Source organism: Akebia trifoliata, chromosome 8 (genome assembly GCF_017979445.1).
Source record: "Akebia trifoliata isolate Shusen 1 chromosome 8, ASM1797944v1, whole genome shotgun sequence".
NCBI classification, from domain to species: Eukaryota; Viridiplantae; Streptophyta; class Magnoliopsida; order Ranunculales; family Lardizabalaceae; genus Akebia; species Akebia trifoliata.
In genome coordinates this window covers 45,893,105-45,917,926 of record NC_141382.1, presented here as the reverse complement: position 1 = coordinate 45,917,926, position 24,822 = coordinate 45,893,105, and the positions used below count along the sequence as shown (strand labels likewise).

The window sequence follows — 24,822 nt, the reverse complement described above, 5'->3', positions numbered from 1 at the left end:
AAAAAGAATTATGATTTTGTAACTGCCAGGTTAGGGAGTGTCTGAAAACAGATCGTCAAATTATCTTTAGTCTAGTTTTTTTTTTTTTTTTTTATTAATGATAAAGTATCGACGCTCTTTGTATGCTTTCTGACGATGTGGCATGTGAACAAAACTATAGATCTTTTCCTTGTGCATCCCAAAGAAAAAGATCTATGATTCTGTGAACTGCCAGGTCAGAGAGACTACAAAAAGCCTCAATTTATCACGACTCATTTTTTCATAAGATACAAAAAAGAAAAGGAATTGTGTTGGAGGGACCTTAAGATTGACCTCATTACTCACTTTCCTAGTGTGGAGGTGCTCTTAGAACCACATATGCTTTTCACTCGTATCTTATATTTTGTATAAAACATTCTCTGCTCACGAAAGTTATTTACTTATATACCTTTAATAACAAAAAATTTCCCCTTCTTTATATAAATGACTAAGTACAAATTACAAAAGAATAATGTATTAAAAAATCCAACACCGTTAAAATATGATTTATTTTAAAATATAAAAATATCTTTTATTTTCAAAAGGATCCTTAAGATTACGTTATTTATATATTGTAAACTTGAAAATATAATAGGCTCTCTTGTATCTTCTTTTTTCTCCCTTTGAATATCACACTCTAAGATAACATAAAGAGATCAATATGCACCTAATTATATTTTATTAGAAATGTATTACTACAAAATTAGAAATATGTTTCAATGTGGTATTCTTTATATTTTATTTGTGCAACTTGAGAACCTAATTGAGTGAGGGGCGGAAAGAGTAAAGGGAATTAATTAGAACTTTGGACTTTTTCTTTTATATATAAGTATTGTAGACTTTTAGTATAAAGATGAGACATTTCATTAAGGTGATAGAAATTTGTATAACATCATTAACTATACTTCATATTACATAGTTAAACCCTTTACTTACTAGCATAAGTAAGATTTTGAGCCTTACTAAGGGTCTTTTTGTTCAAATGGATTACCACACCAGAAATCCGACACCACGCCCCTCTAAGTTTCACGAAAAACTCATATAAAAAATAATAATAATAATAATTCAAAAAATAATTTCTTTTAAACTAGATCAAATGTTTTGAAAATAGATGGCTACCAAACTTCCACGTAACTCCCAAACTTAAAAATGAAATTCAAAGGTGAAAAATAACTTCTTCTTTTTTAGGTTCTGTTAATAGAATTTCATCCTCTACACTCCTGAAGGATCAGATCCGTGTTTTTGGATGCCAGAGGTGAACCTAAGGACCCTTAGTAAGGGTGAAATCCTTTCTTAGTGAGGCTAAGGGGATTCTATTTTATATCTACAAAGAAACTATACCAAAGTGACTAGGAGTGTGTGTGTGTGTTTTTTTTTTTTAATTAATATTTAATATTTTTAAGGTGCTAAATATTGTGTACCCTACATTAGAGGAGAATGTAATTTATCTTTATTTTTATTCTCAATTTTTATAAGGGAGGGATAATTTGCCCATTCAAAATAAATGCTTTTATATAAGGGTGCAACTTGGTCCAATTCAAATTGAGAATCGAATCAAACCGAGAGCCTTAGATTGGTTTGATTCAATTTATAATGAACTTCGGTTCGATTCCGGATTAACAAAATAGAGAACCAACCAATTTGATTTGGTTCTTGGTTCATGCCTTATATAAAACCGAACCAAATCGATAAATGAATCCTTATATTAATAAAAATATAAATAAATTATATCCATTTTTTGTGGATAAATTGATTATTATTATTTTTTGATAGATTAATGACATTATTTTTGGATGGATGGATTAATGACTTTTTTTAATTGATAGAAAAATCATTGACTTTTTTTTTTAATGGATCTAGAATGATTTTCTTTATTGATGGATAGATTAATGACTCATTGAATGAGATTTTATATTCATATTTATTTATTTTTATTAAAAATATGTTGATTCAATTAAGTTTTTAAGATATTAACAACTCATAGAACCAAACCGACCTTATCCAACTTCGGGTTGATTTGGTTCCGTTCGAACTCTCATTTAATGGAATCGACCTAGGTTGGTTCATTCCGGTTTGGTCCTAGTTGGACCCAAGTTGCACCCCTAATTTTATAAAAAAGAGAATTTGTTGCAAAGTTGAAAAAATAAGGATTGTCACACGTGTCATGCTGTGGCTCATGGAGAAGATCGATGGCATGTGCAGTCACGTTGGGGTAACGTTCGTGGTACCACCAACTTCGAACTAAAATAGATAAGAAGTTCGTGTTCGAAGTATCAAGGAACAAAAAAAACAAAGATTAAATACACAATTCCAGCCACGTGGCAAACATCAATACGAACGAAGCACTCACATGCTCGCTGACACTATCTCCACGTCTATCACGTGCAAAAATGGGCCCACGTATTAATAAATAATTTATAAAAGTTGAAAAAATAATAAAAGATAAATCTGAAAAATTAAAATTAAAATTAAAACCTGCCACAGCCAGCGAAGCAACTACCCCTGCAACCTTCTCTTTATATAAATCGTTTCTTTTAATTCAACCATTACCGAAGACACATTGAGAATATGAAGATAAAGAGAGGCCCCAAGTGCATGTACACTTGTCTCTATGTCTAACAACCTACAAATAAGTTACATTAAATAATAAATAGGTAAAAAAAATTAATAATTATTAATTATTAAATAAAGATAAATATAATTATTTTTTAAAATTAAACTAAATTTTTATAATTGATCAAAGTTCTTATTAGACCATACTATTAGGGGCAAAAACAACTAAAAATACTTGTGAAGGTAATAACGACAAATCCTTTTAAGGTAGAGTTGACTCAAGCAAGGTATCCTGGTCTCAAAGACAATCCGATTAGATAATCAGTATATATCGTCCATCACATTGACTCAATACTTGAGATATGCACTCGTTACCTGAGATCCGAGATGATGCATCCAATGTTTTGAAAATCTCAATTGAGTTTATGAAAACTTGGATAGGATTTATTTTTTTATTAAAAATATCATTTTTAATGATTTGAATGTTTGTAATCTTATAGAAAAATTAAGACTTTGTAAATAGGCATCTACAAATCCCCCTTTATAATAAAAATGAAACTAATTTAGCAATTTGACTTGTAAAAGACAAGATAATTCAAACGAGAAAACTTAATCCCCCCCCCCCCCCGGGTTTTTTATTGTACTTAGTGCTTAGGAGTTAGGATATAGATAAATAACTTATTATATAAAATGTTATGTGTTTATTTATTTTTCATTAAATTATATGTTGCTTCCAAATATGTTTACAGTATATAGGCAACCCATATAAAACCAAACCGACCTTAGTTGGTTTTGGTTTGATTCATTTTGATAGGAAATTCGGTTCGGTTTTGATTCTCTCTTAATGGAACTAACCTAGTTAGTTCGGCTTCGATTTGGCCCCAAAACAAACAAAGTTGTGCCCCTAGTTTTAAAGCAATGTTTACTACCTACCAAAAGTACGTCCGGACAAATTTGAATGATCACAATAAAGCCAAACAAATTAGAATATTTCCTTAACTTATAACAATCCCCCTCATTAAAAAGAATCCCTCTAGGCTTTAGTTAAAAATAGAGTTTGACGGACATCCTCTGTGAGATTAAATGGGTAAAAGATGAAAGATGATAATGTTAGAGGGGTACTCATGAAATAGGGGGAGAAGAAGAAAGATGATAAAGTCGAAAGGGTATTGTTGGAAAAAAAGGATTAAAGTTAAAAGGATTTTCTCGGAAGAGAAGTAAGGAAATGACAATAAAGTTAAGAGTGGTCATTTTTTAATTCTACCTGACAGAATAACTCAAAAACTCACTGGTGTGGCATGTGCAAGAATCGTAGATTTTTTTTCCTAAGGATACACAACCGAACATGTTTTATAGGGATCTATAGTTATGTATCCCGAGGGAAAAATCTACGATTCTTGTACATGCCACTTCAGTGAGTTTTTGAATTAGATTATCAAAATTGGGAAGGGGAGGAGAAGTAATAAAAGTATTTTTTTTTTAAATCCTCGAGATACATTATTATTGGGGTATAAATCTTGAGGTAAAAGAAGTGGGATCCACCCTTGTATTTTAGTATATAAATTAGAAATATCTAGACTTCGTAATTGAAAACATGACCCTTGAGTTCAGTCTTCCATGAGAGACTAATAAAAAAATTCCTCCAAAACGCCATTGTTCTTCAACTTCTAGAGTAAATTCTTTTACCCTTAATCTTCAACCTAAAAAGGTTTTCTCTTCTTCAACCATCAAACCTAAAAAACAAGATAAGGTGACAATGGGGTTTTTTTTTTGGAAGAAAAATCATAATTGAATAGGCTCTTGCAATTATGACATAATTGATTTTTCTCCTTCTAGAAGTATAAAATTCATCCTATTATGATGAACTTTTTAGTTCCAACATACTCTGTTTCATATTTCGTCTTCAAAATTTACGCTCCTTAGAGTACGTTTTAAGATAGACATGCATTATAGAGATTAAGAACCATATAGTTCAACATATAATTTCTGTTCAGAGTAGAGATTTGCTGTTTCCAAATATAAGGTACTAAGATGTTAAATCAACACCAAGCCACCACGTGTCCACCAAAAATTTAAATTTCAAAATACTTAATCGCCATTGCCATTAATTACTATCACTATCATCATTGTAGTATTTCATTGCCACCACCTCATGAGAATAGAATCTTATTTACATGATCAGATTCCTCTTTCTTAACAACCAAGTTAGTAAAATCTTTCTCTCTTAAGACCCCCTCACCACTGATAAGATGAAGATCTAAAATTTCAAGATTGATGAGATCTCTATAATTCATGCCCAGACATCGAGATCAACGGTTTGCAATCTTTCATCTTGTTGGTTTGAAAAGGTTGATCTGGATTATTGGAACAAAGGATGATCTCAATGATTTGATTTGTCAATCTCGACAATTTGAACCATCGAACTCATTAATAGAAAGAAAACGTATACTAAATGGACGATGAAGTAACTTAGGAAAAATTAGGGGTTTAGAAAGAAATTCCTCCTATTGGGTGCATTAAGTAATTTTCCCTGATTAGAATTGCTGTTGGCACCTTACCCTTTACTTGTACACCACAACAAAAAATATATAAAATAATTGAACGGTTGAGAATAAGTAAAAGTTGGAGTGCCAATAGAAATTCTCTCATATGGTTTTTTTTTTTTTTTTTTCTAGATTTCTGTTCTTTGGATTTAGGATTTTATATGAGCCTAATCATAATTCTAACAACTATTAAAATTGTTTGAACAAATGCTATAATGTTGAAATTATAATTTTAGCCAAACCTTTGTATTGTTTGATGAGCGTCTTTTAATCTGTAATTGGGGTGTGATAATTAATTAAAGAAATCAAAGTGTAATAAATAAAAATTGGGTGCCAATAGCAGCTCTCAATATTATTCAACCAGCCCTCTTAGGTTTTTATCAATGTTATTCCTTTCCCATAGGAAATAGTCGACATTTCCTCACAACTTCAAATATGGATCAAGTATTTCGTTTTCGATAAGTATCAAGATCCAATTTGATAATCAATTGGATATTTTCTAGATTAACACATTAATAAGACCACGATTAGATAAAATGTGGGAAGTACGAAAATAAAATTGTACAATTTGTTTAAGATTAAAACTAAATTGACTAAAAGTACTCAACTGTCGTGGAATGTACACAAAACCATATTTTTTTTTCCTCGAGTATGTTTCAGTATCTTTTTTTAGAGTCAGTTTAGCACGGTTTTTTGTTTAAGTATATGATGTTTATATTTTGTATATCAAATCAAATTTATTACCAGATCAAATTTGGAATCTAAAAATTGAGATTTGATAGAACAGTGATAATGACTATAAAAGCATCTAATCTAATTATTATCGTATTAGTTTCAGCAGTGTATTGCAAAAGGTTGTCTCAACATTCGGGTTCAGGCATACTTATTAACGGTTGTTAATATCCTTAACAATCGATGGAGTACTCCATGGAGTATTATACACTTAGTTCTTTCTATTAGAAGGATACTTCCTAGTTTCCATGGGTACACCTTCAATCATATTTTAAAGGAAGCTAAATGAACTGTGGACTATCTTACATCCTCCCAAGACTCTATGGAATGTTTTGAAATAGATAGTGGTGTTCTCTCTTGTAACCTCAGTTCTATCACTGATCAGGATCGTAAGGATTTTCCTTTCCTGAGGTTGTAGTTAGTCTAGGTATACCTTAACCTTATTGACCTTTCAGAAAAAAAAAAAAAAAAAAAGTTTCAGGTCCAATTTGATACTTATCAAACTAGTCCACGGTAACCGATCCAATTCTTTGACAACCCTACTCTCTCTTTCCACATTCATCGACTATTACATCACCACTTCTCAATCTAAGACACCCGAGAAGTAGGGTGTGATCTTGAAGGATGCATGTTGGAAGGTAATTGGAATACAAAGTAGAAGAGAAAAGAAAAAAATATATATATCAATACTGTGATGACAAGAAATCGTTGATTTCGTTGAGTGTACAACACTCATATCTCGAGGAAAGTATGTATGGTTCTATGCACACCACCACGTCAAAGCAGTGTTAAAGATAATGCTCAAGGAAGTCAGTTTAGCATTTTTCTAAATAGAAAGGCAAAAAAAATAGGGATGTGGTACAAGTGGAACTTGTTAAAAATTACATTAATAATTAAAATGGGTAAAGTGTAGGGGTAAAAAAGAAAAAGAGAAAAAGAAAAGGTGAGGAATCTAATTGCAAGCTTAAATGCAAATTAAACGGCTCGATTAGTTCCTAATAATTGATTGAACACTTAAATTTTAAAGCCTATTTTCAATTAAAAAACTTGATTAATAATCAAATCCAATCTTACCTTTTCTAGTTGAATTACATGGCCATGAAATCACATTTATACCCCTTAGTTCTTTTAATGAAAATTTGATATTTCCTTCTACGTAATTTTTCAAAAAATCAGTAAAATTCTCTAAATTAGTGATTAGCCGGTTAAATTGGCAAATTGGAGAATTGATTGATGATTCTTCAATTTATCCGAATTAAGAAAATTGAACCATCACCCAATAATTATCAAATTCGAACTCGTTACTACGTGCGTAATCAGAATAACTCAATCGAGTTTTTGACCCAATTTGATGTATTTTTGAAGGACCAATTTGATGGATTGATTCAACGATTTGACTAGTTGACTTGACGAGTTAGGATCATGTGACCTCAAACCTAAGAAAGTCGACCCAATTCAATTTAATTTTAATTTTAATTTTAAAGTCGACTCAACAAAGTTTTAAAACCATTTGTCACACAAAATGGTAAAGGGCATTGTCATCCTGGCTGGCATAAAATAGTCAAAAGAGAAAATTTCTGAAATTCTATAAAGAAAAAGGGTAAAAGCGTAATTACGTTGAAAAATGGTTGTTTTAATTAACTTTACTACTGATTTTATTAATTTTTCATAGCAGGTAAAGATGCTTTAATATTTTATATATTTTTTTCAGTTATTTTAGCTGTCCGCCTGTCGCCTTCAAACACAAATTAACTCTTCACTTTATCTTCTTCTCCTCTCTCTCTCTTTTCCTGAAACAAAGTCGAATTTAACCTAACAGACATCAATGGAGGCACCAGAGTTCTTCTACAATGGCAACCTCATTGACGAAAATACCCTTCTCGAGCAGGAAAAAAGACATGCAGATCCTAAATCAAGCGAACATTTCATCATCGAAGACCTCCTCGACTTCTCCAACGATGATTCTGTGGTTGGAGATGAAGGTACCTTCGAAAACGTTACCATTAATTCCACAGATTCTTCTACCGTTACCGTCATGGAAAGCTGTGAGTCTTCCTTTTCCGGTTGTAATCCTCAGTTTTCCGACAACCTCAATTGCCGGAATTTTTCCGACGAGCTCTGCGTTCCGGTAAATAATACTGTTTTGTCTTCAAATTTATTACCTAAAATCGAATTCGTTTACTGTAATTTTGTTTCGAAATCTTTAAAAAAAAAAATTGGAGTTTTATTTGGTAATTTTTTATTGAATTTTGTTTTGAGTTTTTGACTCTATCCACAAATTTATTAATTTCTTCAGTTTCTCGTAAAGTAAACTGATAATTAAATTAAAAACTAACGCATTTGTATTCTTCTACTTTTCTTTTTTGAAATTTATCAAAATTTCTGATTTTTGATTTTTTTTTTTTTTAAATTGCTTTTAATACAGTATGACGATCTAGCAGAGCTAGAATGGGTCTCGAATTTCGTGGATGAATCGTTCTCAAGTGATGAGTTACAGAAACTCCAGCTAATTTCTGGGCTGAAAATTCGCACGGACCAAGAAGTATCCGAAACCCGCGAATTCAAACCTGAACCTGATCCATATAACCCGATAATCCATTCGGAGATGTCAGTTCCCGGCAAAGCTCGTAGCAAACGCTCTCGAGCCACTCCCTGCAACTGGTCGACACGCCTCCTTGTTTTATCCCCAACAACATCCTCATCGGAATCTGACATTGTGTCAGATTCCGGAAAGAAGACAACTAAGGCGACAGCAAAGAAGAAAGAAGTTTCAGATCATGAAAACGGAAATAGCGATGGTCGGAGGTGCCTGCATTGTGCCACCGACAAGACACCGCAGTGGCGGACCGGACCGTCAGGTCCGAAGACACTATGCAATGCATGCGGGGTCCGATTCAAGTCGGGTCGACTTGTACCCGAATACCGACCCGCTTCTAGCCCGACATTTGTTGTTGCGAAACACTCCAATTCGCACCGAAAGGTGCTCGAGCTTCGCAGACAAAAGGAGTTGCAAATGATTCAGCACCAACCATTTCTTTACCCGAACCCGGTGTTTGATGGATCGGGTTGTGGAGAAGACGAGTATTTGATCCACCATCACTCAGGACCCGATTTCAATCACTTTTAATTTAGTTTGAAACGGGAGCTTTTGAAATTCGGGTGAAATTAGAGGTTAGGTACAAATTCTAGCATTAATCTTCTTTCTCTCTCCTAATTTTCGTAGGCTTTGTTTTTTTCACCTGAAATAGACTAATTCTCTAAGAAAATTTGCATAATTCAGTCATTTTAGTTTATTTTTATATTTTATTACATGAGTCAGGTAATTTTGCTTTTTAAGGAGATAATAACACAGAAATTAATATGTTGGCCATTGACGATGAAGTTGTCCTAAAAATATTGGTGATTAGCCCTTCCAGATTTTGGTAAATATTTTAGATGCCCCTGCCACCCTTGACCTTTGACTTCTATGAGAGACTAGCAGTCATAAATTAGACTAAATGCGAGTACTTTTTTTGTCCTCACAGTCCAACGGCCATTTGACATGTGGCACAAATGACATCAGCAATAAGAAAGGAAATTTATTTCTCTTGCAAATGGTGGAAAATTTTAATTTCTTGACCGACTCACCTTGTAGAATTGTAGAGGAGGAAATGCTACCAACTTTATTTTTCACCTTTGAATTTTTATTTGTAAGTTTGGGTACTTGGTAGCGATCCATTTTCAATTCCATAGTTCAAGTTCGATTTTTTTTTTTTTTTTAACATGAATTATTTCTTAAAATCTAGAAGGCCGTGGCGTTAGATTGACAATGTAATAATCCATGTGGTCTCAATGGCCTATTTTAAGATTTTAAATTTCAAAGTTGAAATTTGTGGGCAGAGAAGGGTAAGATAGAGAAAATTTCTCTCTATTGTTGATATCATTTGTGCTGCAACGATTATTAAGTTGTGAGCAAAAAATCATTCTCGAAATGCCTTTGTTTTTAACCTCAATCCAGCCCTTTGACTTGTAAAACATTTTTCATCTTTATATTCTTCAACCTCTATGTCTAATTTTTCAATCTCAACTTCATTGAATTGTCTTTGATTTTTCCCAAATTCCTATCCTATTCTTGAGATTTAAGAGATGAAATCTTGAGACTGAAGACTATGATAAAATCTTTTTACCCAAAAGGTTGAACAATATAGTAATATAGATTAGATTTGGTAATTATTCGCTACGATCAATTCTAGTAATTTTGATAAATTTAGGGTTTTTTTCTTTTCTTTTTTTTTTTCTTTAAAATAAGAGGAAGAAGTTTTGGGGTTTGATAACAAAATTCATCATCTTAGACCTCCCTAAAAATTCTATCATGGGTCTTAAGACGTGAATGTTTAAGAAAATAAATTTTAAGTGTAAAGGATAAAAATGTAATCGAATTTGGTGTTTAATAGATAAATCATTGATTATTTGAAAAAATTTACAAATTTTGAGAAAAAAAAAAAAATGAAAAGTTTCACAACAATGATTTGAAGATGACAGATGAAAAAGTAAGCATTTTTTTACTATAGATTAAAGATGAAGTCATTTCAATCATTTCTTTTAGTCTGTCCAAGAATGCCAACATCACCAATATAAAAATAGGGGTATCTCAAATACAGAAGCGAATCCTCTGTAACGCGATTATCCTATAACTCTTGTTCTACCATCCATGGAACATCACATTGATGGAAACTAACAACACACTCATCTTGGATTCATGATTTAGATCAAATTAATAATAATAAAATTCTTTTTTTTTTTTTTTTTTTTTTTGGGGGGGGGGGGGGTTAATAAGTGTTTAAAAATCGACCATCACTAAGATCCCAAATTTAAACCATTGGATACAACTGTCATGATGACATGGCACAACCTCAAACATTGATAAGAGCTATAAAGGACTGTTTGATAATCGCGAGACAAAGGATCTACTCCCCTCAATACTAACCAAAATCCCGAAAGATACCTCAAAATCATCCAAAAATAAATTTTCCCTTCATGCAAAAATTTCAGCCTCATAAAAAAAGCAGGTTACTTTATGATCAGATGATAGTAAGTAATTCTCTTTTTGGCCATCCAAACTAATCTTGTTGATCAAGATTATGATCCCTTTATCTTCATGGGTCCACTGTTTGTACGGTTGAGATTGATTTCAACCATATACAATGTCATTTGCGCTTATTTACTCCAATAAAACATGGGTTTCCGCGACGACCTGACCTGCTATATCCGGTCATGCATTGTTTTCTGTTATACATTGTTTTCTGTAACGTCTACCTTTATCGAAATTCCTTAAACGATTGTACACGGAATTCCCAGTTTCGGGAGTTGAGAAGGAGAGTGGTTTGAGTTTGATGTGAAACCTTTGTATCTAACGATATACACACAAAAGCTTGATGTCACATTGATAGTGCCATCATGTGGCATCCAAAAACATGAACGGATGCCATATGGACATAAAGTAGACAATTTTAAGATATTTTGATTAAAAAAATAAAAAATTTATTTTTCACATTTGAATTTTGATTTAAATTCGAGAATTTACTTATTCATTTTCAGCACCTTCGATCAAATCGAAAAAATTTTATTTTTTGAAACCGAGTTTTTTTATTTTATGAAATCTAGAGGGTTTGGTTTTTGGATGGCTAAGATGATAATCTATGTGGGCCCAAACTGCACTTGGGCTAGCCTGAATCATGTGAGCATAATAATGAGTTTGATTCATAAATTTTAATGGTTGCCCATTGGTGTGGGGGGTAAAATTATTTCAAAAACCTCAAGATAAGTGTTACAAGATTTTAGATTTGTCTGGTCTTCTTCTTTGACCTTTCACTCACTTGCATACTATACTTTATAAGAAAAAAAAATTTTCCCTAGTTAGTTAAAGTAAAGAAAGTTTCCTAATTGTTGATTACCGTGGCTTTAAAACAAAAAAGAATTCGACTAGTCTTACTAAGTTAGTTATGATTTAAACCTTCCTGAAAGTCCTTGGGCTCATAAAAAAAATGATCTGATGCTTTAGGGTTGCAGAGAATAAATTTCTATGAATTTTTTGAAAAAATATATATATTTTTCACTGTTAAATTTTAAATTTAAATTTGGGAGTTAGGTGAAAGTTTGGTAACCATTCATTTTCAAAACTTGAATCAAACCCAAAAGCAATTGTATTTAAAAAAAAAATGGATATGAATTTGTCAATAAAATTTAGAGGATTGTAATGTTAAATTGCTAATGTGATAATCTATTTGAACAAAACAACCCTTGGTAAGGCTTAAAATCTTATTAGGAAAGGAAAATGTTTCGCAATAAAAAATATATCAGATGTCATAAGGATATAGAGAATAAAATTTTGAGAATTTTATTTATTTAATTTTTAAAATTACTTTTGGGTGAAGGAATTTTTTTTTTTTTTAGTATTGGATTTCAATAGCTCTTCAATTTCAAAGCCTTCGGATCAAATTAAAAAGAAAATAGTAATAAAAATAAATAGGCTACAAACTCTAGAGAGATAAGGTATTATTTTGCCAACATGACAATCACATTGAACCCACAACCTTAACAAGGGTTTGAGTGTATAGTACGATTTTGAAGACCGACATTTTGAAGTCTGCATTAGACCACACATTCACATTGATCCAAGTGTATTACAAGGTATTTCAAAATTATAAAAATACCTACCTTATGCCACATTGGGATGCCTTACAATACAGGTGGACAAATGAAAATTTGTGCTCTCATGCGTTCTTCAAAATGGCACTTCGGAGCACACCACAAGTGCTAATTAGTTTAGTTGGTAAAAGTCTTAGTGTTGAACCCATAGACCTGAGTTCGATTATCGTCATCACTGAGTTATAGATTCTATTAATTAAAAACAAAAGATTGATTAAGTTGTGCTAGCCTAACTCTTTTTTTAATATTATAAAAAAAAAAAAAAATCTATCAATCACCAATCAAGAACAATACTTCATGATTTTTATGAAAGGGTATGACATGGAATTTACTAATCAGATATATAGATAAACTTTTAAGATACCACGTGTTAATATTTGCCAACTTCACATACTGCTTGATGAGAAGTTCTCACATCAAACTCGTACTATATCACATGGGAGTTAGAGAAATCGAAATATTCGACTCTTATGATTGTCGTTGTGATCCTAGACATCGCTGATCCAGAGGCCTCTCTCTCCTCTTTGTTTATTTATCTGACTGTCCCTTAAACCATTTTTCTTTTATTGTATTTCAAGATTTTCAGAGGTGATCCCATAGTGTTGCCACGATGGAGTCAAAATATATTTACTCCAGGTGGCAAGTTTGCATTGGACAAAGAGTGTCATCACTGTTTTTCTTCCAAAAGATGCTACTAAATTATTTGTAAGTAAAACAAAACTATTAAACAAGAACCCTTTAGATCATTGTACAATATTTTTAATCAATTAATATTTATTTAATTTAATTCTATTTTTATTTCTATTTTTAGAGGAAAAAACTCTACTATTCATTGAACAACGTGAGCCATATTTCATTTATGGGGCAAATTGAATTTTAGGTTGGCCCATCTCAAGTCAATTTTTATTTTTGAAACAAGGTATTTCTGTGGTTAGTGGGTTGTACACGGTCCATCAAGTTTTGCTTGACCCACGCACCATCCCACCTTGTTAGTTGACATCATTTAAGTAGTCGTGTTTCTGTAGAGAGACATGTAAAGATTCAAAGACACGACCTAAGGAGCAAATCCAGTCGCTATCGCTCTTACCATCTCAGCTAATCTCTGTGAGTTAGTCAAACTTTTTAACTCATTTAAAATTATCTATTAATTAATTAATTATAAATTGTGGACTAACAAATAATAAATCACAAAATCTTAGTTTTACATTAATCTATAATATTTAAACCATTAATGAAATATATAAAAATTACCAAATCTCATAAGTATGCCATGCACTATGCATGAATGCACATGTACATGCATGTCCACCAGCCCTTATATTATATCCGTATGATGTGATGTGATAGATGGGCATGGGGTGCATCAACATGAACAAGGCATCTATATGGGTTGAAGAGGACTCCTACTAGAACGTGAGCACGTGACGTGTACTACTGATTTGAGACCGTTTTGAGCAGATATGATATTCGACATTAAGAATGGGTCGCACCGGCCACCCGTGTCTTAGGGGTATTTCAATCTTTATAATAGGTAAAAAAAAGTAGACTATAGGCTCATTTAATTGTTTTCCCACCGCCTTACAAATTGCAACTGGTGCTGCTTTAAGTATTCAACGGCACCTTTTTCTCTTGAGAGCTTCACCAACTTTTACTAACAGTATCTCAAGATGTATGCTAATTCTTTGATGATTTACATATGAATTGGGGTCGGATTAAGAATAGATGGTGAGGCAATATAATATCTATTTTTTTCTTTTTTTTTTCTTAAAGAAAAAGTATTTGAAGGGATTCATAGATATCTCGAGCCAAAATATAAATCGATCTTATGTATAACGAATGAGAAATGAGAGCATCAAATTCAAAATATCTTACGATATATAACATTTTCAAAATATTATATCTTCGATATATATATATATATATATATTAAAGTTCACGTACGCCTACAGCACAGGAATCCACTCTCGGGTTAAGGGAAAAAAGTGAAAATAAATAAAGTTAAAGTAAATGATGGCAATTTTAATATAATCCGTGAAAACAACACGAAATTAGTAAGTTTGGGTCAAGCCTAATTAGGTTTGGAATATTATTAAATAATTTTAAGGTTAAAAGGAAAAAAATAATAATGTGAATTAGAGAGAAAATATAGTAAATTTATATGAGTGAAGTGTAAAAAAAATAAAGTGAGTCCCACAAAATCATAATTTGATGGGAGAGTTAAGGGTATAAAAGTGAAAAAAAAAAAAAAAAAAAATTAAACAGATATTATTAAATAATTTTGAGGTTAAATGGGTAAAATATTAAAAATAATAAAATAGATTAAAAGAAATAAAAGAGAAAATGTTATACAGTTAAAGGAGTGAAAATAAAGTTGAGGGGTAAAGATTAAAAAAAAAAAAAAAGGAGTTTAAATAGAAAAATAAAACTGGAAGAATATTATTAAATAATTTTGAATTTAAAAGGATAAAAAATGAAAAATAATAAAATAGGTTAAAATAGATAAAAGATGAAATATAATAAAGATAGAGAAGAAAATATATCTAAAGTCGTGATAATATAACTTGCCAGGTGGCATCATACTCAATCGACTCCTTAACGTGACAAGTTTGGAAACCTTAGATCTATACGCCTCGGGATACATGATTGCACTTCCACATAAAAAGTGTATCCCAAGGGAGTCATGTATCCCAAGGCATACAGATCTACTATTCCCAAGCTTGTCCACATAAGGGAGTCGATTGAGTACGCCACCTGGCTACTCATATTATCAGGATCCATATATATATCATGGGCCCACTTGTCATTTACCTTTGGATCCAAATCAGTGTCAGCTAGGCCTTACCTCTAATCCATCAACTCTCTGGAACTAATGTTTGTTTTTAATATATCAAAAGCATTAAAACTCTCATAGCATTGCTTTAGCAATAGAAAGTGTTTCTTTTAAAGCCATCAAGAAAAGGATGGCAATTGAGTTTACTTAAAGAGAGTGAATTTGAATTTCTATGGACTTTTCTCTAATTTTATCCATCAAATGAGTGCAAACAACCTTTTTTTGCTAACAATCCTTCTAGATAATAATGTAAACTCACTTTCACATAGAAACAACCACCACCACACGTTTAAACTTGACTCTAGAGATTACAAAGCACACCACACATACTGATTCACTCATCACTCCAAAGACTTCTAGTTGCACTCATTATAGACAACTCTAAGAATAATCTCAAAAGAGAATTAACCTTCAACATTACCCACTTAACATACTTTCGGCATTTCTCGAAGCATTTCTTGAAGAGAGTAAAACTTTGCCTTCGGTAATGTTTTTGCAAAGATATATGCAAACCTTTACATTTTTTTTGCAAAATTTGCAGTCGATATCCCCATTTGTTACCACTTCACAGATCAAATGATGCTCTATGGCAATTTGCAATTATAGTAGCAAGAAACTGACCCAAATCACCCTTAGAATCAGACTAATATGTGCACCAATCAAACTAAAAGGTGACTACAAGAGATTGGAGACAAGGGTATTTCAGTGTTTTTCTATGAATATCATAGAAGACTGCAGTCGAAGGGGGTACCGCCATCAATTTGAAAACAAAATAGACATCTCATATATTTAGCAAAACTTGGAGGGGTATGTTAAAATTACCCACATTAGCTTTTATGAGATAAATATGGCTTCCAGGTAAGACTTGTCGACAAATTGTGAAAAACTATCTCAAAGAAACATTTTTTATGGAGCATGATCTGATGCAACATCATACCCATTTATTGGCCCACAACATGGGCTCAAGAGGAAACACTACTACTGGCGCACTTCTTAATGTTGATCACTTGATGGGAAGGATTAGAAGTGCTTGCTATTAGGTGACATTACGGGTCACCCAAATTTTCAATTTTTCGAGATACATGAAGTGGGATACGTGCATGAAGCTACGGTTTATAGTTGATATTTCAATGGCAATTTTGAATCCAAGAAGCGGTGAGAGTCCGTAGGTTGTGTTCAATACCCAGTATGAGCCATATTTCCTGAGGGCCACCCACGACGGTGTTCCCTCACTTATCTGGTGCGTTGTGATGCGCTGACATTGCATGTGCCCAAGGGAGGGTCCCATATGCCTTAGTTCCAACCCTGGCTCATCCGGTCCCCTAGTCGGACGTAAGTCCGGACACCCCGTTATAATATTTAAAAAAACAAAATAGGGTTGAAGGGACCTGTCTAATTTAAAAGGAGCGTACAATTGCTTGACGTCCATAGAATTGTTTGATTGTATCTTTTTCTAGTAGATTCATCTCAAAACTTACTTACCTAACAACAAACAAGAGTAGCTAGAACTTATTCAACAAAGAATCAACTCATAAAGAGAGCTGCAACTGGGTCTCCAACTTTTACTAATTACAACCCAATTTCTTAAATTATTTATCACTCCCTAATTAAAGATTAAAACACACCATTCAAACATTAGAAAAGTTTGGTTCAAAGTTATCATTTCAACATTATAAAGCGTTATAAGTTATAACACATTGAAAGAACTCTAGGCCCATATAAAATCCTAAATCTAAATAATAGAAATCTAGAGAACTCTACTCTCCCCTCTGACATACTCGTTGATTTTCTGACATACTCCCCCTCTACTCTTGAGGAAGAAAATCTACGGTTCTGTCACATGCTACGTCGAGAGTATGTCAGAGGGGGGAATCAGAAAATCACAACTCTATTCTCAACCATTGTCTTACTTTTTAATTTGGATGTGATAAGTAAAAGTTGGGGTGCCAATAGCAGCTCTCAACATCAATTGGGAAGAGAGATTCTTCTACATGAAACTTTTATTCCAAATTTTGTTTCAGCCATAACCAAAATGAACAATGCGCCCAAAATATTAAATTTCTGAAAACTATTTCATAACCAGTGGCTAAGATTGTGTGGTGGATCAATATTCTCATCTCTGCGCCTATCCATCCCTATCTCTATCAGTAATCCTATCATCCATTTGGTTAGATCCAATTTAGTTCAAATATCGTGGATCACAACATCAGCAATATTAGAGCATGAATCAACCTTAACAAGAAAGCTTGCAAATTATTTGGTGTTTCTGCATTTAACACCGCCTCAGAATAATCAAACAAATTGATTAGCAACTTCAACGTTAGAGAGAGAAGGTGCCAGCTTGTTAAGTTGGTTGATGTCGGGCTTATACCCATAGCTCAGTTAGTTTGACACATTGCAAAACAACTTTGAGGTCGTGGATTCAAGTCTAGCTTACCCATCAAAAAAAAAAGTTGGTTCCCATCTGTGAGAGTTGATACCTCAACTCCCTTTTTGACCTTTTTGTATGCTCAAATGATGTTTACATTGGAAAACTGTTTTTTTTTTTTATAATTGACATGTTCATTACTTCAATTTAATCACTAAAATCAAGCAAATTTAAGTGAGCTATGATTTACAACGAACAACAATATTAAAAAGCCCATCGTGGCACATTGCAACAAAATACCTGATGGACATCAGTAAGTTTCATTTAATGAGATCAAATCATCTAGTGAAACATGGCTGGAGAAAGAAAACCTCCACGATGAGGAATACAAGTAGAATACTTACAAATTTCTGTCTAGCAAATATAGTCCAATAAGCTTCATTAGTAGCTGATACCATCAGAGCAAGCGCAATTTACCTGTTACGGAATCCACAGATGCTTTCCTTCCTGCCCAAAATCATAAACATTGTTGGTTCATCAAAGGTCATCTTACATAAGAAGTCATCAAGTCACAGCAAAAACTAATAAATGGCTCAATGGGATGGATGGATGAGGTTAGTTCTTCCGGAATTGCGAGTGGATCTTTTGTAACCTTCTTCATTTGCGAATAATGGAATCATTTACAAAATAGAAGCAACTAATATTATTTGGGCACGAATTTCTTGGATTATCCATCCAGAAAAGAAGTCTAGATGGGCAATTACCATCCCCGTCGATGCCGAGCTTCTATTCGCTGTGCAAGTCAGTTGGGGAGTCCATGGGTTATTTATTCGTTCATTGCAAGTTGGCCCACGATATGTGGTCTCTCTTTACTCTTCAAATCATTGAGTGCTTTCCAAGTTCATTGTGTTCTGTGTTGGAAGTTTGGCATTCGCATGGTGTGTCCTTTTCGGCGTCAAAAAGAATCCTTTGGATTCCATTTGCCATTTTCTGGGGAATACGGAAGGAGAGGAATGTTTATTCCTTTGAGGGTCCTGAGCATTCTCTTCAGGAGATAATTATTTCAATAATGGGATTTTTATTTTTATTTTTTGGATAGACAGGACTGGGTTTGCAATTTAAGGTGCAAGGAGTAAGTTTTCTTTTGTTTGAGGTCTTTTTCAGTGATAGGATCTGTAGTGGTTGTCTTTGTTTTTGGTTGGCCTTCTCAACCACCAGTGTTTTTGTTTTAATGAAATTTTATCTATTAAAAAAGACACTCAGAGATTTCATTGGCAGGAGAATAAATACAACATGTGGTAGACTATGTGCATGAATTGGGTGGACAACGATCATTAATTGAGACTCACTTTGTAATGGGAAATGCTCTGATAAAATGTTGACCATGGGTCTAGAAATAATCGTGTTTACATAATGTGTCCTCCACAAACACGATTGCGACCCACGATGCTAGAACCAGAGTTGATCACCACCTCTTATGATAATCCAATGGCTCTAAAATAGCAATCCTATAGTTATTTGTTGTATCAAATTTAAATAAGACTTTCCTCTTCAACCAATAAGTACGGAATTGTGCACTATGCAGGTAAGCTTGTTTATGCTGAACATCATGCAACATGTTAATGTACCCTACTTTTCCCACCCACCTATTTCCCAAGCATATTCAAATTTCCTTGGCTCCCAACCTGATGCTTCGAAACAAAGCTAATGGCACCTCTTCTCTTTTTGAGATACTAAGTTATCCCTGCTAGAAGTTGTTTTCTTCTCTTATAGAAGCTAAACTTGTTTTCATTCTTATCCTTACAAAGTTCATGGCCAAGATGCTTACTGGGCCCTTGAAGGAAAACAACTCATTCAAACTGTGGAAAGAGATTAAAAATGTTTCGTCTCACCTTCACATGGTGGCAGATGAATACCAAAGTTGCATGGGAGGGAAACTGGAAAATGGTATGATGAGAAGAAAATGAAGCTTACGCAAAGAGAAAACAGGTTCACAAAGATTGCAGATACAAGTGGGTTGATTAATATGTGTATGGGGTGTTGACCATATATCTCAAAGTGGATGGAAAATTCATAGTTAAATTGATATATTATGGAGCTCTAGGAGCACTCTGCCCTGGTTAACTTTGTCACTCTGGCATTCCCACTCTGGATCCCTAGTAAATCCTAGTGTAAGCCCATTACCATTTTAAATGCCCTACTTGTAGTCCTGATAGTATAATTGATCACTCTCACTAACCAGCCCTGAAGGGCTCTCTTAGAATATCAAACAAAGCAAGTTAAAATTGTGTTGTCTATCATTCTGATTTGTCCTAAATCATCTTAGCAACCACAAGAGAATGAAATTGTAGCATGACATGAGACATATTATAATTACAAGAATAATGAAGTAGCACTGAGAGAATCATACCTGGTCCAATAGCAAGAACTGTCCTTGAGCCAGCCGAAACCTGTGGAAGAAAGTTCTCAAGCCCTCAACCACAATTTCTTGTTTCCAAAAAAATTGCATCTTGGAGCTTATATAAGGTAACCCTTTTTACATTTGAGTAAATTATCATGTTATAGAGAAATGAAAGGGCACCTGTGTGCGTCCTGCATCAGCAACAACAAAAGTTGGAAGGCCAATGCTCTCGGCTGTTTCCTTCAGCTTATTCCTGCTAGGATTATCAAAGGTAACACCATGCATCAACTAAAGCGAGGCTTCTCTCGAACATAAAAAGGAAGAAACTGATTTCTTACTATTTATATTTAAGTGAGAATAGAGTATTCTCATTAAGATCACCTTCTTACATTTCTTGCTGGTTCTTGCATAAAACAACTATTTTGGGTTGGCCACAGTGTTCCCATTGCCTCAAAATGGACCGTTGGCTGCAAGAATACAGATTCGAAGAGACTCTTTACAACTTGTAAGACTGTAACAAGTAATAACCATTATCTAAGCATTTGAGGGCAAGCACAAAGAGTAACATAATCCTGTGTAATAACAACTAAAGGCACTAAATCCCACGAAAGAAATACATGAACAGACGTCCCACAATAATATGAAGTGTTAAACACACAAACTATTGCTAACCCCATGCCAATGTACTTCACTTCTAGAATTAGACTATATTGAAAGAGTGTATTTTGATAAAGCTAATATGCATAACAGTCATATAAACATTTTATTAATAGCAAAGAAAGAATGAATAAGATTTTCTGAAGTCTGTTGGCATGTGTCTGACATGAGTAATGAGAACGACAAGGTGTCTCACATGGAAAAATGTTAGAAAATCAAATTTCCTTCCAACATAGAGAGAGGAATATGAATAACACATGTAGACAGGCACAAAATATATATAGATAGATAGATTGATAGAGAGAGAGAGAGAGAGAGAGGAAAATAGGTAATAAACCCATCTCTCTGATATAATACAACCTAACTCAAAAACAAAATGCCCATGTGAGCAAACCATTTCATTGTTCTTAAATGCTTATACGCAAGGCAAGGCATTTCACTAGCAAAAGCCTTGAGGCTTACGCCCAACAAGCCAGCCTTTTTAGATAGATAAATAATAAAATAGTAATCATTGTGTCCACTCACAATTTCACCTTCCATTCCAAAGTGTAGTATCTAAATTCAAAAATCATCAAAATCAAATTAAATTGTATTGCATCCATAGTTTCATACTTTCCAACTTTCAAATTTTCAATCCCTCCAACAAAAGCAACACTCTTAAGTGTAACAGCCCCTCTGACTAGAAGAAAAAAAAAAAAACATACTACTGCTCTAAATTAGGAGGAGACAAGCCTAGATACGGCATAGAGATAAAAATAGAAATTGGGAAGGGACAAAAACTAGTGGAGGAAGAATAACCAAAGGATACAAGAAAATTGAACGTTAAAATAGGAAAACTTTATCAATTATAAAGATCTTATTTAATGATATTACAAAAACAGAGAAAAATACAAACATAATTCATCATCAAAGACTCCAAGAAGGTGTGCATGTTCACTAAGGTGTAAGCCTTGTCAACGCCTTATTAAGCCTCCACCTTCCAAATATATATGCCTCCAACACCTTTGGAAATGTTGATCAATTCCATTAAGAACAAGAACATGCGATGAGAAAAAATTGGAAAAATTCAACACAAGGACTGCCTCTATGTAGATTAAAAATTCACTGTCTCCCTCACTTCTTTAGCCCATTACACATTCAACTTTAAATATACATGCTTCCAAATTGAATTGTCAATTGTTTTGTATTTGAGAATATGTGATGATATGCAAGACATATTTGATCAAATGTAAACATGAGGGTGACATACCCTGATTAGAAATTTTCCATGCTTGAATGAACTTAGGGTATGTTTGATTGCATGGAAAGTCACTTTCCATGGAATTTGAAATCCATGGAAAATTAGTTGTGGAAAATAGGTAGGGTTGGAAAATCAAATTCCATTGTTTGATTTCACTTGGATAAAATCATGGAAAATTATGAAAAAAAAGAAGAGGAGAAGGAGGAAGAAGATGAGAGGAGGGGGAGAGGAAGAAGAAGAAGATGACGAGGAAGAGGAAAAGGGAGGGGGGAGGATGTGGTGACGGTGGCGACGAAGGTGGTGGCGGCGACGGTGGTAGCGGCGACGGTGGCGGCGGCGACGACAGAGGTAAGAATTGATGATGAAAAATATGAGTGGATTTCATTTTCCCACCCATATGGGTGGGAAAGTGAAATCCATGATTTAGTGGACTTTTTAAATGGGGTGGAAAATGAATTTCCATTTCCATGTGCAATCAAACACTTGAAAAATGTCATTTTCCATGAAAATTAATTTTCCACCCTATTTTCCATGTGCAATCAAACATACCCTTAAAGAAATGTCAGATGAATTTACAACAAATTCACCCTGTTGTGAACGCTAAAATTACCATGTGCGTGCATAGAGAATCAGACATGTACATATGCATTTGTCCAAGAGATAGAGAGAGAGGGAGAGAATGAGAGAAATGCACAAGTATTACCTATCAAAAAAAAAATATGTTCAAGTGTTGAAAAACGCCAAAGCTTGAAAGAAAATCACTTAGATGATTAACAATGAAGTACCTTTGGATCATTTCTGCGTATATGCCAGTGGCAGCATCTGCCAATATTAGAAAGTAACATAAAATCAACGAAAGAACTACGGGCAAGAGACAGGCCGGAATTTACGAATCAAGAAATTGTGAGCATGAAAATAAAAAATAAAACGTTGGTGTACTAACGAGCACATTGAGATGCAATCTTTCCAGTTCCCATCTTAAGGTCTTGTCTAACAACCAAAACCTGCAATTAGCATTTCCCATTTTGTATTAGACATCATCCTCACAATTGAACTAAACCCATTCATTTTTTTAAATATTGGGAATTCAATTTCATTAACGAACCGACTCACATTTCTACCTCCACTATTCCTAAACCCAATCATACTCATTGAAAATCACTATAAAAATAACCAAAAATAAATAAATTGTTCCAATAAAATTATCCATCAATTCTTCCATTTTTATTCACAACAAACAGAAATATGGCTTCCTACTTTGAAATATAGTAATTAGCAGTCTCAAACATTTAAAAATAAAACCATGAAATAGCTGATACGTGCCCATATATTTAGGACCCATGTAAGTGGTAACTTACTTAGTGGTAGTAGTAGTTGCTGCCCATGTAAGTGGTTGCTGAATATTTAGGGCCCATGTAAGTGGTAACTTAGTTAGTGGTAGTAGTGCTGACTTAGGAAGTAGATGGGGTAGAAGACGTGGTCTTAGTGGTAGTAGTAGTTGCTGCCCATGTAAGTAGTGACTTACTTAGTGGTAGTTGCTGAATTTTTACTGTTAGCATTTCATTTCTGCTGTAAGACTATATATAGTCTAATTAAGTTTAAAAAAGGGTATGAAACATTTGCCTTTAACTTCTCTCCTCTTTTTGATTTCAGATCTCTACCCCATTTTAAATTCACTCTTATCAATAGCATTAACAAAAATGTCCCTTGAAAGATACAACCATGTAATTACAATCATGTAAGTAGGAGTTATAAAAAAAAAAGAGAGGAACAAAGGAAATTAATAAATTAAATATAAAAAAAAAAACAAACAAACCATTTTAAGTTCTTCATCACTTCCATGAGAGACTAGTCTATGCTGCTGCTGCTTGGATAAAGGAAATTTGTTCCCTTTTGTATTGTTTTTAGGGAGTTTTGTTAAATCTAAGAATAAACCGAAGAGGAAACCAATGATGAGACCTGGAATTAAGTTTTCTGGTCTGAAACTCACACCTATCCATTCTCCTTCTCCATGCTGCTGCTGCTCATCCACAACAACAAAGTTGAGAAATTTAACAGAAAATTGAATAAAACCAAGCTACAACTTGACAAAGGAGAACGAAAGTTAACCTTTTTCGAAGGTTGGGAACGATTTCGAAACGAACCCAACATATCTTTCAGGCTTTCTAATGGAAGAGAAGAAGATTCGGGCGCCTTTCGATTTTAGTCTAGAGTAGAGAAGGAGAGGTTGGCTAAGAAACTCGGTATTTCGTCTGCCGAGGTGAATCGAATGAGTCATCATTTCGTCTCGGTCGACATAAATTATTTAACTCGGTTTACCATTGTTAGTTAAAGAAATTTTTTCCTTCCTAAGGGTCATTTTGCCCAAATGGATTATCACATCAGCCATCCAACACCACAAGGTATTTTCTTTATAAAAACTAATTTCTGGAAGAAGTAGAAGTCAAAAACTTGAAAAATTACATCCAGTAAAAGCTTGTTCGTTACATAAGCACATAAATCAAAAATTGATATTCGTTTAATAATTTTTTATTGTTATTCTGGTAAAATAATCAAAATATCTTTAATGTTGATAATGCATCAAGAATGAGCATAACACCTTAATATATATATATATATATATATATATATAATATATATATATATATATAATATATATATATATATATATATATTTAATTTTATATTAAAAAATTACAAAAATAAGTATTTTCAATTTAAATAAATTTATAAATTTTATAATTCTATCAAAATTTTGACAGCATCTCCTCTTAAAAATGAATATATAAAAAA

At 33.3% G+C, this 24,822-nt stretch overlaps 2 protein-coding genes across 5 annotated transcripts; one reads left to right on the top strand and one right to left on the bottom strand.

The window, feature by feature from the left end:
- Positions 1–7,626: 7,626 nt before the first annotated feature.
- On the top strand, positions 7,627–9,520 carry GATA9 (GATA transcription factor 9). Its single transcript, XM_086452852.1, has 2 exons — positions 7,627–7,974; positions 8,272–9,520. Exons 1-2 carry the CDS (start codon positions 7,672–7,674, stop codon positions 8,971–8,973), a joined length of 1,005 nt encoding a protein of 334 aa, XP_086308978.1. The 5' UTR covers positions 7,627–7,671; the 3' UTR covers positions 8,974–9,520.
- An 8,456-nt stretch (positions 9,521–17,976) lies between these two features.
- Positions 17,977–24,298, bottom strand: LOC147397179 (Peptidyl-tRNA hydrolase II (PTH2) family protein). 4 transcript variants are annotated; one of them, XM_086452684.1, is made up of 8 exons: positions 24,139–24,298; positions 23,846–24,049; positions 22,973–23,033; positions 22,815–22,851; positions 20,522–20,599; positions 20,313–20,388; positions 20,142–20,181; positions 17,977–18,238 (listed from the first exon to the last, which is right to left on the bottom strand). In XM_086452684.1, the coding sequence occupies exons 1-8, from the start codon at positions 24,178–24,180 to the stop codon at positions 18,189–18,191; spliced, it is 588 nt and encodes a 195-aa protein (XP_086308810.1). In that variant the 5' UTR covers positions 24,181–24,298; the 3' UTR covers positions 17,977–18,188. The 4 variants fall into 4 exon arrangements, 3 of the variants coding, with proteins under 3 accessions (XP_086308810.1, XP_086308811.1, XP_086308812.1); XM_086452685.1 differs by having other exon boundaries at positions 20,313–20,385; XM_086452686.1 differs by having other exon boundaries at positions 23,846–24,046; positions 24,139–24,289.
- Between the last annotated feature and the right edge of the window lie 524 nt (positions 24,299–24,822).